Here is a 14,299-nt window from a genome sequence, read left to right as displayed (position 1 = left end):
AAATGCAACTAGAGGTTATAGGTGTATGTAGACGAAACGGGGGCCCTAAATTGAAGTGGTGGCTTTAAAAAGCAGTGGGTTTTAAAAACCCATTAAAAAACCCATCGCTTCAATTTAGGGCCTTTTAAAACCATGTTGTGCACACACCACGCACTTACCTGCCTGCCCGCTGGCGGGGAAGGTGGGGTGAGCTGCCGGTGGGTGGAGTGGTCTCTCAGCTGCGGGGGGAGGGGGAGCTGGTGCTTCTCTCCATGGCAGCGGCGCCCTCCCCACCCCTGGTGGTACCTGCCTGCACGCACCCAGTTTGGGTGGTCCCCGGGGGCACCACATCTGTGGAGGAAAGCACCGGGCCCCCGTGCAGCTCAGGCAGGCAGGCAGGCAGGCCAGCTGGCCCTGGGGGGGAAATTAGGCTTGCTGCTTTTCTTGGGAGAAGCCTGCTTTCCTGGGATGCCGCCAAGCTGCCTTCAGGACTTCCTGCAGAGCCCCTGAGCTGCACAAGGCCCGGTACTTCACTCTGCAGCTGTAGGGGCAGCAAGCTACAGCTCAAAGGAGTTTTGGTTTGCTGTGCCCAAGTCATTTAAGGCACATTACGCCGCTGAATTTCCTACAGCGGCTGGAATTAACGTGCAATACGCCAATGAGACGTGCAAACACTGATACCATTAAACAGGTGCAAAAGCATTTAGCTGGCTTTAAAGTGTCGTACACACATGCCTCTCATTTAGTCTACACATGGCGTACAATGATAGTTATGACAGCCCTAGAAATACAAGACTGATTCCCATGATGACTGAAAACATTCCATGCCCGGGTGTGTATATACAGGCCTAGTTTCAGATTTCTAATTAACTTTATTAATGTTTAGTGCAGGAAGTAAAAAAACAAACAAACCCTTATACAAGAAAATAAAAAAGCAACAAAGCATTGAAACATTGGTTTCATGTAACTGCCTCTTATTGAAAGACTTTTTTCAGCTTTTATAAAGAAAAATAGAGTAATTTGGAAGAGAGATATTAACTGCCTAATATGTTTTGATCAGTTAAAGCTTTAAATAAAGGTGAAATGACTTAACTGTAGCCTTCTAGCTGATAGCATGGTGATGCACAATTAATAAGTATATTAGTGAGCATGTAACTTTGCCAAAAAGGAGATGCAATTCTGTGTGAAATAGTCATAGTATGCCAGCAAGTAAGACCATACATGCAACAATAAGACCATATATGCAGCTGGAAAATGAGTTTATTGAAACCCAGTTGTAAAAGTCTATCCCATTAGATATTCTTTATAATAATATAGAAACATATTTACTCATATGCAAAAGAATTGAGACATTAAGAAATATTGTCCTATGGGAATGTTTGCAACATGACATTCATAGAAATTGTATATACTAAGTTGATATAATCATCAAAACTAAGCTTAACAGGAATGATATATTACTTTTATATAAAGTACATATTTTGCATAGATTTCTTGGTTTTGTCCATATCTTTCCGTTTTACTAATGCACAAAATATCCAACACACATTGGTGCTAGTTTAACCCAAATTAAAATGTGATTATGAGACATTTACATACTATACATTCCCTTGCTAAGTGTGCAATATGATGCAATGATCATGTTTTAGATGCTAAGAAGATTTGACGGCATGCGATAGCCACAGAAATTATATAGAAAAAATGTAAGTTATTTTCTGCAGTTATTTATTATTACTAGATGATGGCCAAACATGATAGTATAAAGCTGTTTAAAACGTATTGTGTGCTGTGAAGAAAAAACTCTGAACACTGTGGTAAATATTCTCTTCACTAAAGGATTGTCTCTCAGTATAATTCAGCATCTCTTTCTTCATATATTTTAAACAAACTCAACAGGTAGGAAGGCATAAAGCCTGTTTATGGGTAGGCATAAACCACAGTCTCAAACTCATATGCAAAGCATCGCAAGTTTGTCTAGATATAAAGCATGAGCAGTTTGAAATACACGCGTGTAAATGTCAGTCATGCAAAATTAGTGTATTTTAAAATACTGCCGCCTATTACAGCTTATCTTCGGTGATTGCTTAATGACTTTTGTGGGGTTAACTTACAATGCTCGCAATCTTGCCAGCAAAGCCTCTACTTCAGGCATGACTTCTCCTTTGGTCACAGAGCCAACAAGTTCTGTTTCCTTTTCTCTACTTCCATCTACATTGCAGGTCTCCTTTTTCCCAACAGTCTTGCTCCTAGCTGTGCAGGAATTACTTTCTGTATTGTAAGCAAACTCCTTGGTGACTGGATTCCTTGGCAAGTTGAACTTGACATTGTGGTGTGAATGTGGCTTTTCTAGTTGGGTTTTCTGGTTCTCTGTAGAAAAGAAAGAAAGTAAAATCTCATTCCATTACTAAAGACAGATGGTCACTTCGGTAATTGTTTTTCCAAGGCAGAAAAAAGCTCTTAAAATTGAGCAAGTTGGAGACGTTTCCATTCAGAAGAAATGATATTGCAGGGTGGAGACCTGTCAGTGAAGCTTAGTGGTACTTTAAATGGCATGGAGTGAATATCATAACTTGTAAAAAAAGTTAGTTTGTGACAATGTGACCGACGTGAAACAATAACAAACCAACACCCATACTCACAAAATCAGAACCAAATCCTGCCAGGTACTGAGCATTTTCCCTTTCAGAATGAAATCTGTTTGAAAGAGTGATCTGCTCCTCACAGGATTGGCCTTTCAGATAGGGAGTAGAAACATAGAATAATGGATTTTTACCAAACTAAACCATAGTTTTTGCATAATTTTAGAATTCAACAGATTTTAAAATTGCATAAACCAAATTATACTGCAATGTGATGGTGCATGATAATCTATGTGCTTTTATTTCAATTCTGTTTGGCCCAGATCCTTCCAGGTACCTAGGTGCCTAATCCCCACTGATTTCAGACCCTTGAAGAAGTTAGCCCATTGCCCAACGGTGGGTCTACAATGTCAAGGGTCAATCTTCAGATTATTTTCAACCAGGGGGAACCTTCCTTCTCCATCAGTATCATTCCTTGTAATCTGAACCACACCTTTCCAGGTGGTGCTTCTTACTGCTTGAGCCTGGCACTATGGTAGCATATTTGCATTTGTAGGAACACCATTCTGGGAATCAAGCTGTAAACTACTTGTCTCTTCTTCCAGCTATCAAGAAAGGAAACTGGGTGCAGAAAGGCCAAAGGGTGCCACCAGTGAATCATGGGATTGCCTCAAGCCAGCTTTTTGAAGCAGAACCTATTCTACTTAATAGGCATCTAGGTGGATACTAGCACTTAGGTGTGAACCTGTTTCACCCAGTTCAAGTCCTTGAAAGCCATGCATGTATCTACTTTTGTAACACACCATCATCTTACCTTGAAGACAGAGTCCAAAAAAAGCAGTGAGGAGGAAGAGAACTCACACACCTTTTGTATTAACAGTTTTTTCCAGGAGCTGAGCAGGATCATACTCAGGTACCCAAAGGCCTTGTTGCACAGGACACTTAGCACATGTTTTATTTAGATTGTAGTAAGCCTTATTGTGCCACAAGAAAAGTCAAAACATGTTCTGAGCAGTCACATGGTAAGGCTTGCTATGATCTCAGTCCATTCTGGACAAAACTGGAGTTAGCTGTCCTGTCCCCCTTAAGCCAACCCCACACTGACCCCAGCTCCAGGCACTACAGCTTGAATGTCCTCTTGTGAGGACATGCAACCTCCATACCTGTAACCCATACCCTCCCTGCTGCCTGCCCAGCACTTTTCAGCCTGGGAGTGCTTGCCCCTGGTACAGAAAGGTGAGCTAAGTCTCTGCCGTTGGTGGTGAAAAGAGGGAGGCAAGGGGAACTGGGTTCACAAGAGGGTGTCACTCCTGCCACTGCAGACATACCTGCTGCTGGATCCGTGAAGTGAACCAGATCTCTGCTACTAGCAGTCTTGAACTGGATCAGTACAGCCTGGAGGTTGGGACTGACAATCACATAGGAGTTTCAAACTCATATCATCTCCATGGAACACTTAGATCGGGGCAGGCAATTATTTCAGGCGGAGGGCCACTTACTGAGTTTTGGGAAGCCATCAAAGGTAGTACGACAGGCAACCAGGGGCAGATAAATATTAATTTTCTAAATTTTTAAGGGGCCCCACAGGCCAGATACAATGGCCTGGCAGGTCACATACAGCCCGCAGGTCGCATTTTGCCCACCCCCGAGTTAGATGATACCTGAACATGTGTTACTTAACAATCTGGAGATACTCCTCCCATCAAAAGTCGTAAATTTGCTATAGCACTTAACATGTTTTCCTCCTTAAACATGCTGATGCTCTTTCTGCTTTAAGTACAGCTAACATAGCCTAAGTGTAATGTGAGATATAGCCCTAAAACTACTTATATGCCTTCTAGCTAGAATAAAATCTGGCCTCCATGCTCCAAGCTCACAGTGCAGAAAGAAAAGGGAGATGAGAAGTGACTGCAGTGGGAAGTGACTTCATAAGCAGAAATTCAGGAGACTTTCCAGGCTTAGGGTTTATGGTATTAAATGGTCAGTGTGTATGAGCTTTGCAGGTGCTTTAGGGTTGACCTAACTACCTGGGTAGACATAGCCTAAATGAAGATGTGCTAGTTTTATAGCTGCATTGGATGATGATTAAAAGACTGTGCCTGATTGACTTTTCCAAATAGCACTAGGCAGATTTTTTTATTTTACACTGAGTGACTTTTCTGTCTACCAGCATTTGAGTGATCCCTCTCATAGATCTCAAACTTTTTCAAAACAGGCATACTCAATATTCATGTAACCTTGAACAAGGCTTGAAAATGGCTTCAACAAACTTGACATGACATTTAAAGTTTTTTGGTTATTCGCTGAAAGATGTTCCATCATCCCAATAGTAATGACTTTGGAGCACAGGCAGTCACTCATGACAGTGTGTTTTATGTGAGTGCTGAAAATTCCTACCGAAAACAGCTTGTACATTAAAAGGTGGCTGCTGAAGATATTTACTGCACTGTCATTCCCTGACCAGGGGCTCAGAGTGATGGATGAGGATTTTGCACACTTTTCTGGACCATCTCAACAAATTTTAGAAGTATGATCACCTTTTGGCTGGTAAAAGAAAATAAATACCCTCTATCACCTGCTATATCAAATGGACAATTGTTACTTAAAATATAATAACAGAGCTTCAATTTTCACTCATCTGAAAAAATAAACTCTATTTCACATACAATGCTTGTTGGAAATAACATAATGCAGATGACTGCAGTTGCACATGTTACAGTCTCCCTGAGTCACAAAAAGCCAAAAAGCAAGGGAGTTTCAGTCTGGGAGATCATGTACATGCTTGCATGGCACATAATTAAAATAACAGTACTGTGCACATGTTTAAATAACTCCATTTCATAGTTTCATAGTTGGTAGGGTCGAAAGGGACCTAAACAGGTCATCAAGTCCAACCCCCTGCCATGGGTAGGAAAGAATGCTGGGGTCAAACGACCCTGGCAAGGTGTCTATCTAGCCTCCTTTTGAAGACCCCCAGGGTAGGAGCGAGCACCACTTCCCTTAGAAGTTGGTTCCAGATCCCAGCCGCCCTAACTGTGAAGTAGTGCTTCTTGTCTAGCCTGAACCTACTCTCAGTCAACTTATGGCCATTATTCCTATTTACTCCTGGTAGTGCTTAGGAGAATTTAAAGAATTTAAATTCAATCAGGCAAAAATCAGGAAAAGTCAATCAGGCACAATCTTTTAATCATCAGGCAATGCAGCTGACTCCTTGCAATAAGACTAGCATGTCTTCATTTAGGCTAAGTCTACCCAGATAATTAGGTCAACCCTAAAACACCTGCAAAGTTCATACACATTGATCATTTAATACCATAAACCCTAAAAAGAATTAAATTCTTTGAAAAGAATTTAATTTAAAAAGAATTAAATTCTTTTGAATCCATACCCACATTTATATCAATATATGGAACCTTAACTGCTGCTTAACCCTTGCTTTCCATACTCTATTCACCAAAAAAATGTTGATTATCTGAAATGTCCTCTTTGTTTTGAAGATAATTTTGGTCCTAATAATCTTATGATCACTAAAGGCAGAGGGTGCATGCAGGCCTAGGTCCTTGAGGTACATAAGCAGGGCAATGCTCTAGGTGCTCTCCCATCTAATAGAGTTATCAGATGCAAGGCAGGTGTTCAGGATCTTCCCTATTAGGGAAGATAGGATATTAGGATTGAATACTGTTTCACTTAGTGGGCAATCAAACTGCGGCGTTACCTGATTAAAGTACAGAAGTGATTGTACTGCCCTCTCTGGGTGCATTCAGACAAGTGCACGTGTGCAGTATGAGGTGCTGCAGACCCATCTGAGGCACCACACATGCCGCACATGCAGGCGTTCTCCGTGAGGCTAATTTGCAGTGGAGGTTTGGTTTTTTTCCTGACCCTGGGAGATCTCAATGTCAAAAAACCCCCATGCCTAAAAAGAAACGGGGTGGCAGTGTTCGCTGCCCAAAACAGGAGGCTGGCCAGCCAGAGCCAGGATCCCTGCTGCAGGATCGCTGTGGCTGCAGGCCCACGAGGCCCTTAAGTAAGGCTGCTGGGGCCAGCCCAGGTGCTGGCCCCATCCTCCCCTACCCTACCTGGGGCAACGTGCTGCGTGGCACAGTATGTGTGAATGGGTGTTCCCTTAGACAGGTTTAAACTTGAAACAGACAGACACAGAAGCCTGTTGAACTGGTAACTGGAACCTTTCAAAGTGTACCTGGAAAATGAGGTACTTTTTTGAACCAGTTCACAGGGCTCCAGTTCAATGTTATATGTGGACACCAAGTATTCTGTGACACAGGTCTTGTTGTCCCTGGGCATCCCTTTTCTTCCTGCCTACACCTGCTGCAACTGGCTGCTCTGGTATGCAGCCAGCACACTACTGGCCTCTTTTTTTAGCTTCTGTTGTCACTTTTAATCAATGAGCAAACTTTGCACTGCTTGTTCGATAAAAGTTATTTGTCCAACAACCGCTGTGTTCTCACCCCATACTTGACTGTACAACCTCATCATGCCTCCTCAGAAGCATGGGTCCAAGCACCACCCTGTTGTCCCCCTCCCCTCCCCTCTTTTCCCCCAACCATACAAGCACATGGCAGATGGGCTATTGAAGTTTATTAAACTCCCATTTAGGAGAGAAAGGAAAGCAGAAAAGTGAAAATGCACCTAGCCACATGTCACCTGCCCTCTGTGATCCCCTTCCAGGGCATGGGTCCGAGCACTGCCTTCACTCACCCACTGCTAAGCATGGGGGAGGGGGGGAAAGAGGGTGAAGATGGTAATCAATCCCACCTCCTGGTGTCAGAGCCACAGCACTTGAGACACAATTTGGGAACTAATATGAGAGTGATTCAACTGTTGTGTGTGACCACACCACAAATGCAATCCTATTCCACCCCGAGTCCCTGAAAAATCTGTTAATGCCTTTATTTCCATAACACCCATGTCATCTCAGCTTTAAGACTAAGTCATGAATAAGCAGGGAGGAGAAAGACCTATCTACCATTTGTGTTAACCATTTTTCAGGAAATTAAACAAGGATAGATAGGATAGCACTTAGGCACCTAATAGGTGTTGTAGGATCTGGCACTAAATGCATTCCTATTCCAACCAACTCAGAAGCCACAGAGCCATTAGACGTTTGAATTCCTTTGTGCCTCCTTTTTGGCTTGGTATGATACCTTGGCAACTACGTTTTGTCTACAGGATATGCTCACAGGCAAGCCAAAAATGGCCCTTACACCTTTATCCCCATCTAAACCTTCCTAGAAACCAGTTTCAGTTCCTTAGATAAAGAGAAATCACTGAACTGAGATCATGTATGCCTTCAGTTCAGTGGAGGAACTGACTCCTGTAGGCTGTACTGGAGCAAAGTTTAGTACAAGCCCTGGTCAGTATACAAACTATTTAGGCTTTGCTGAAGCACTGACCAATATAGGCCTCATTAGAGTTGTGACTGATAAGCAAATTGCTTATAGAAGCTTAAACGAGAATATGCATATACAGGCGAGTACTGGACAGTTCAGGACAAAAATAAAATGTGCAAAATGAGCAAACTGCCAGGAAAAGGAGTGACAAGTTAACAGAGAATGGTACAAGATATGCAATATTGCCGCGGAAAGGAGTGATGGGGATAGGTGCAGAAAGCATTGGGTGGTGCAGTATTGATGTCATTAAGAAAAAGCAATAACACATAGACTGGGCTATGTGCCAGGTACAAGATGACTGAAGATACCAAATGGCATGTAACATGCAGCTTCTTCAGAAAGCTTGGCTTAGTAATGTGGATTGATTTTTATAAAAGGGGAGCAGGGAAACTGGGGACCATGTACTGGCCTAGGAGATCATTCATGCACTTGTGCTGATACCTTGTCACAGGCAATGCAGTATATGCTAGGACTTGGGATGTAGGTGTGCCAAGTCTTTGCTTTGCTGAGCTGTTGGCACTGAACCAAGCCTGCGGTCATCATTTGGATTTCATAGGTTTCGTAGACATTAGGGCTGGAAGGGACCTCAGAAGATCATCGAATCCAGACCCCTGAGCACAGGGGTGTGTCAGAAGTCCTGTCTCTTTGAAGCCTTTCATGTGTGCTTACCCACTACTGCAGGAAAGTGCCTCCAGCTACTTGAGACCAACAGCCTCGAATCTCCTCCTGAGGGTAGGTAGGTGCTTATAACCATTCATTCAAATAGCTGAGTTGGAATCACTCCTTTTTTCTTTTCAGTACCATTTAGAGCAGCGTTTCTCAACACCTGGGTTGCGACCCAAAAGTGGGTTGGAAGAATATACGAAAGTGTTGTAAGCAATCACAGAAAAAGGTGGGAAAACATGAATGTCACTTGGGAGTAATATAGGGCCACATGTTGATATTGCTGTTCATGTTTTCCTGTTGAGATTGATTTCTGTCTTTAGAATTAAGACTATTCTGCTGCTTTAACACATGGTGTGTAATTTTGGGGTCAAAACACTTGTGCGTTTTCTATTTAAAGTATTTATTGGGTTGGGTCTAGCCATCAATGATTACAAATGGGTCCTGGTACAAGAAAGTTGAGAACCACTAATTTAGGGCACTTGCTGCAAGTAGGAGGACCCTCTTCTGTCTGATGAGATTTGAGACAACATCTCCCACTGCCCAGGACAGTGCTGTCATTACCATGTTATAAGCTAATCTGGGTAGCTGCATTCTCCTCCCTTCTTCTTGTAGCCAGGACAAGAACCATTTGGCCACTGCCTGAGAACATAATGGAGCCCAACAGCAGCTTTGTGGTTTGTATATGCACTTTAAAAAGGGGACTCTAGTTCTAGTCCCTCGTCCCAGGACTGTTTTGCATTAAAATGCCATTTGATAAAATGCCATAACACTAGGCATTGAAGGACTGTATGCAAAAAAAAAAACTTGAGCTTTTACATTTTGTCTTAGTTCAAAATTATGATCCGATAAACCCCAGCGTTTGCCGGACACGGGAAATATCTGAATTCCACACTTGCTTCAAAAGAAGGTCTCCAGGACCCGAGGAAGGTGTCCATGTTCCTGGAACTGTTCCAGGGTTCATAGGACTAACTCTAGGCAGCTTCTTACTGACTGTACTGGCTGCTATGGATCCTGTTCTGTCACCCATCTCTCTCTCTGCTCCATTGGGAGTTTAGGTGTCTGCTATAGAGTGATGGATTTTAGTCTGATGGCTAGGTACCTAAAAATGAGGTGTTGTGGCATCCAGCTTTTTAGTTGGCTACAGCCTTTACTGGGATTGTCCCAATATAGTTACCTGCTGGGCATTATCAGGACTTGGGTATCTCAGGGTATTTACCAGCAGAGACTTCGGTACTAAGAGAATTTAAGTACCTACAGAAATAAATGTTGGCTTTATGGTGCTTAGCTGATAGACTCCAAGGTTTTAAGAGGCTTTAAGTTATCTAAGTTCTTCTGGCGAACTTAACCCTAAATACCTTTGAGAATTTGGGTGACAAATACCCCTGGGTAACTCTGAAAACTGCAGCCTGAAGGTCTCTTTTTCTCAGCTACAGGTATTGAAAAAAAACTGTTGTGCTTCCAGTCCTGATCTATGCTTGAAGCTGATCTGGAGGAGCCACCTACTGGATTTTTTTTTTTAATGTAACAGTTATAGGAATGCTGTCCCTGTTCTGTTATAATGTTGCAAACACAAGGAAGGCACCGGGACATGAACAAGGTTAGTGAAAGGTAAACAAGGACACAGAATTAAGCATCTCTGCTAGTCCTCAGTAACTGCCTGTGTGTATGTACATACTCCACAATAAATGAAAGGTAACCTTCCTTTGTGGTAGCTTATCCCTCATGCAGATGTGCTGCAAGCTTCTGCTTTTTTACCCTGCTGGTTAGTGCACCTGATTCCTAAGAGCTTGTTTTGGGATGCATTTAAGGACGTGCTTAAATCTCAGTTGAGAGCTTCTAACAAACAGGTACAAAGCAGTCTGCTGGATCTGAAAGTGCATGTCTTTCACTGATACAAAGGCTGCATCAGTGAACACTGGAAACTTCTAAATGGTTTCTATTAAGAGAAAGAACCCCACCGAAAGGGTCAGTGGTAGCTAGAAACAGTATATGCTGAACTACGTAGATAAGTATAATACCCCCCTAAAATCTCCTAAATTTGGAGCTTAGTTCATTTGAAATACTTAGTACCAAAATAAATAGACCTAAAATTTGATAATACATATAGATGCTTCAATCTAGCCACCTTTTTGTAAATTTGTAACTGCTTCATCATATTACCTAATGAGTTTCTATCGTTTCGTTTGTTTATAATGGTCTTCACAGCCGGTCAAAAACTCTTATATGGATGTCTCCTTCAATTTAGCATATAAAGAGATGAGCTATCTCAGCCACCTTGTGAATATTTAAATTACAATAAAAACAAATTACACTGTACTCTGTCTTTTTGATAGAAGATAACTCCTCCAAGCCAATCACTGACCTTTTTACACACACTTGATCCAAATTGTTTATCTTTAGGGGTATGGTGATTCATTATTAAATGCATGAATACTGACATTGTTAAATGTTTAATGTAATAGACATATTTTGCTAACTGAGAATAAGTTATATACTGGCTTTGTCCCTAATGCTTTGCCTAATTACATGGATACATGGAATTATTTTTGTCAGCTGGAATAGATCATTATTTGGATAGGTTTATATATAACAGAGATGGGTGCTGGAGAGCTTCAAGTAGACTTGAAATACAAACACGTCTGATTTTTGTGCACTGCTTACACTGCTTAAATCGCCACTTGTTAGCAACATTTATATAGATAATATTGGAAAATTAACATTGCAGGGCCCAATTTCTCAGGTCTGTTAAACCTGTCCTAGTTTTCCCCAGGTGCAAAGCAGACTGCTTACACTGCTTAAATCGCCACTTGTTAGCAACATTTATATAGATAATATTGGAAAATTAACATTGCAGGGCCCAATTTCTCAGGTCTGTTAAACCTGTCCTAGTTTTCCCCAGGTGCAAAGCAGACTGGTACTTCTGCCCTACCAAAGATTCCCTTAGAGTAGAAGATCCTCCTATGGATTAGATATCTATGTTAGTTGCTGCTTAGGAAGCACAATCAGGCCATCCTGAACCTTATTGAATCCAAACTTGACAACAAGGCTAGTGCTCTAAATAATGCTTAGGACAGATGGTGTGCACATACAGGGCACATCTACATGAGATGTTTACTGTGGAGCTGCTGAATTAGCTCTGCAGCAAAGTTTCAATGTCCACATGTGTGGGGCCCAATTAGGCCACAGGAAACCAATGAATTCTGAGGCATGTTAGCGTTTGTAAATACTATCCCACGGCAGAGTTCTTTAGTGCGTAGCAACCAGGTGCTGATAGGGCTGGCTGGGGCATGAGGAGGCATCAGTGCAGGGGCTGCCTGGAAATCATAAGCTAAAATATATAATGCTTCTTGTGGGATTCTTTTTAAACTGACTTTTTAATGACCCACCCTCTCTTGAATTTAAGTCTGCAGTTACCTGATTTGGACATCCATTTATTTCCTAATTTTTGCTCAACTGCAAAGACAGACAAAGTCTTTGCTGTTGGGTTTTAACCAGTCCTAATATTGCAATAGTAGTCATGTGCCTGAGCTCCAGCCCCAGCTCTCATATTGTAAGCTCTTTCTCCCTCTCCTATGCCTCCTCCAGATGTTTGATTATTTGCAGTCTCTGCCAGATGGAACTTTATTCTAAGGCATACCAAACAGCTCCTCACCCATTCCACCTTCAAGCAGCACTTCTCTCTCTATTGACATATACAGGTTGACAGTCCTGGTTCTTTGCAGTGTTGGGAGATTTAGCATCTGCCAAAGGTGTCTATGCTTGCTTGCTTATGGAAGAAGCTTGCCTGTGACTTGGATTGTAGAATGCTTGTTCTATAAAGAACCCGTAGTTTGATATAAGAAGGGACACGGAATAATACATGATAAAGGTATTTTTGATGCATTTTAAGTCTCCAATTATACACTTTTGGGTGGGCAAGGATGGTTGAGATCCCACTTCAAGTCAATTTGTGCCAAGATTTAAATAAATCATTTTTTTGCCAACGTAACTTTGGAAGAGAGAATAAAAGATAACTGCTAATGGAGATCTAGACTTGTAGTGTGATACCATGCACTGGCACCTCCACAATCTGCTATACCATCATAGAAATGCTGTTCAGCTTGACTATCACATGTGTATGTATGAGTTATAAATATTGAATCATTGCTTCTGTTGCTCCATCATGATGCTATTCTTTCTATCACAAGAGTCACACTGGGGACTCATTCTATTTCAAGTCAAAGGCTTAAAGCTTATTTTGTTATGTACTGGGAGGGAAAACAGGAAACACCTGTCACAGTTTAATTAAAAATTGAAAAGAGTCATTTGTTACTCTACCAAATCTCCTTCTTTTAAAATTACAAGGGGAATTTTGTTCTGGACCCTCAGGATCTTCTTTACTTCTATCCACAACTTTTCAAAGGTACCATATGCATTGATGCCTTTAGGGCTCATTCACCCCAAAATCCCTGCCAGCTGCCACCATATTTCCCTTGAATCATCAACTTTACTGGTAAGATCCAAGAAATGTACCTTCAACCTAGAGGCATTGGCATGGATGGAGTTTGATTTTAAATGCTGGCACATACGTTCCTGGGAATGTATTAAAAGCTCTGCATTGCCAGCTGATGTGGTTTAGCAAAAATGGATTTCTTCACAATTTACAGGCAGAAAAAGAGCATAAATTAGCAATTTAAAAGAGCACTGGACTATGGAACAGTGATAAGACAGGATCATATATATCTGGTTAGCTGTTCATAATTGCTAGTTCTGTTTGGTATAAAATTATCAACCATCATGCTGAACTCTCCTCTGTTACTAGGCAAAGAGAAGCAATGTTCTAGCCAACCATCGCAACAATATAGTTTGCTAGATTCAGACTATGGACACCTTATCCTCCCCTTTCACCAGATCAATTAGTTTACATTGAACCATCTTGCTTTTATCTTACTCCAAATGACTCCTACTTCAAATTATAAATTGTTATAAGGACTACGTTGATGAGAAAAGGAACTTCTCATTAAGCTTATTGATACTTTTATCTTTCTTGAACAGGTTTTTTACATAGTGCACAAAGAAAGGCCCTACTAAAATCTCATTGAAATAGTGAATGCCACTCCAGTGGTTCATTTTCAAGAAACTTAAAGGTAGAATGGAGAGCTACTAGAACGATCAGGAGAATTTCAAACCCATTTAAAAGAGAAGACAAGTGAGCTTGGCTAGTTAATAAATTGAAATGAAGGCAGAGAGCAGATATGAATTTTCTTTGCAACTGTATCAGGGAAATAAACTCGAGGGGAGCAGCAAACAAGCTACTTAAGCTAAAGGACAAACAGGTAGAGCCTGGCCAGGAATAAATTTAGGCTAGAAATTTGAAGAAGGATTCTAATCACTGGTGAGACCAGTAAGGTCCTGGAACGATCTCTCAGTAGAAGCAGGAGGGCCAAAAAAGCCCAAACTACTCTTAAGATACAGAGTCTATGAAAAAGGTGGACATGGAAGCCTATGATAGCAGGGATTGGACTCAGCAACCCAGGAGGTTTCTTCCTGTTCCACATGCTCTTAAGAAAGTTGTAAGTAGACAATTCAGTGCAAACTGAACACAAGACAATACCAAGCATAGCTTTTTTCAGAACACAATTTCTCACTGCTAGACATCTCATACCCTACCTCAAAACAAAGCCT

At 41.5% G+C, this 14,299-nt stretch overlaps 1 protein-coding gene across 2 annotated transcripts in view; it reads right to left on the bottom strand.

Annotated features, from left to right (window-relative positions):
- Window positions 1-1,221: 1,221 nt before the first annotated feature.
- Window positions 1,222-14,299, bottom strand: part of DIAPH3 (diaphanous related formin 3) — a 485,008-nt gene continuing 471,930 nt past the window's right edge. For both annotated transcript variants that reach the window (XM_090024704.1, XM_090024695.1), the window contains one exon: window positions 1,222-2,346. In XM_090024704.1, the coding sequence (XP_089880830.1) occupies window positions 2,087-2,346 (260 nt within the window). In that variant the 3' untranslated portion in view covers window positions 1,222-2,086. The remainder of the gene's footprint in view (window positions 2,347-14,299) is intronic.

The sequence above is a fragment of the Crocodylus siamensis genome, chromosome 1 (assembly GCF_052110815.1).
Source record: "Crocodylus siamensis isolate JL-2025a chromosome 1, ASM5211081v1, whole genome shotgun sequence".
NCBI lineage: Eukaryota > Metazoa > Chordata > Crocodylia > Crocodylidae > Crocodylus > Crocodylus siamensis.
The sequence above is the reverse complement of the archived record's forward strand: the minus strand, read 5'-3'. Positions and strand labels throughout refer to the sequence as shown.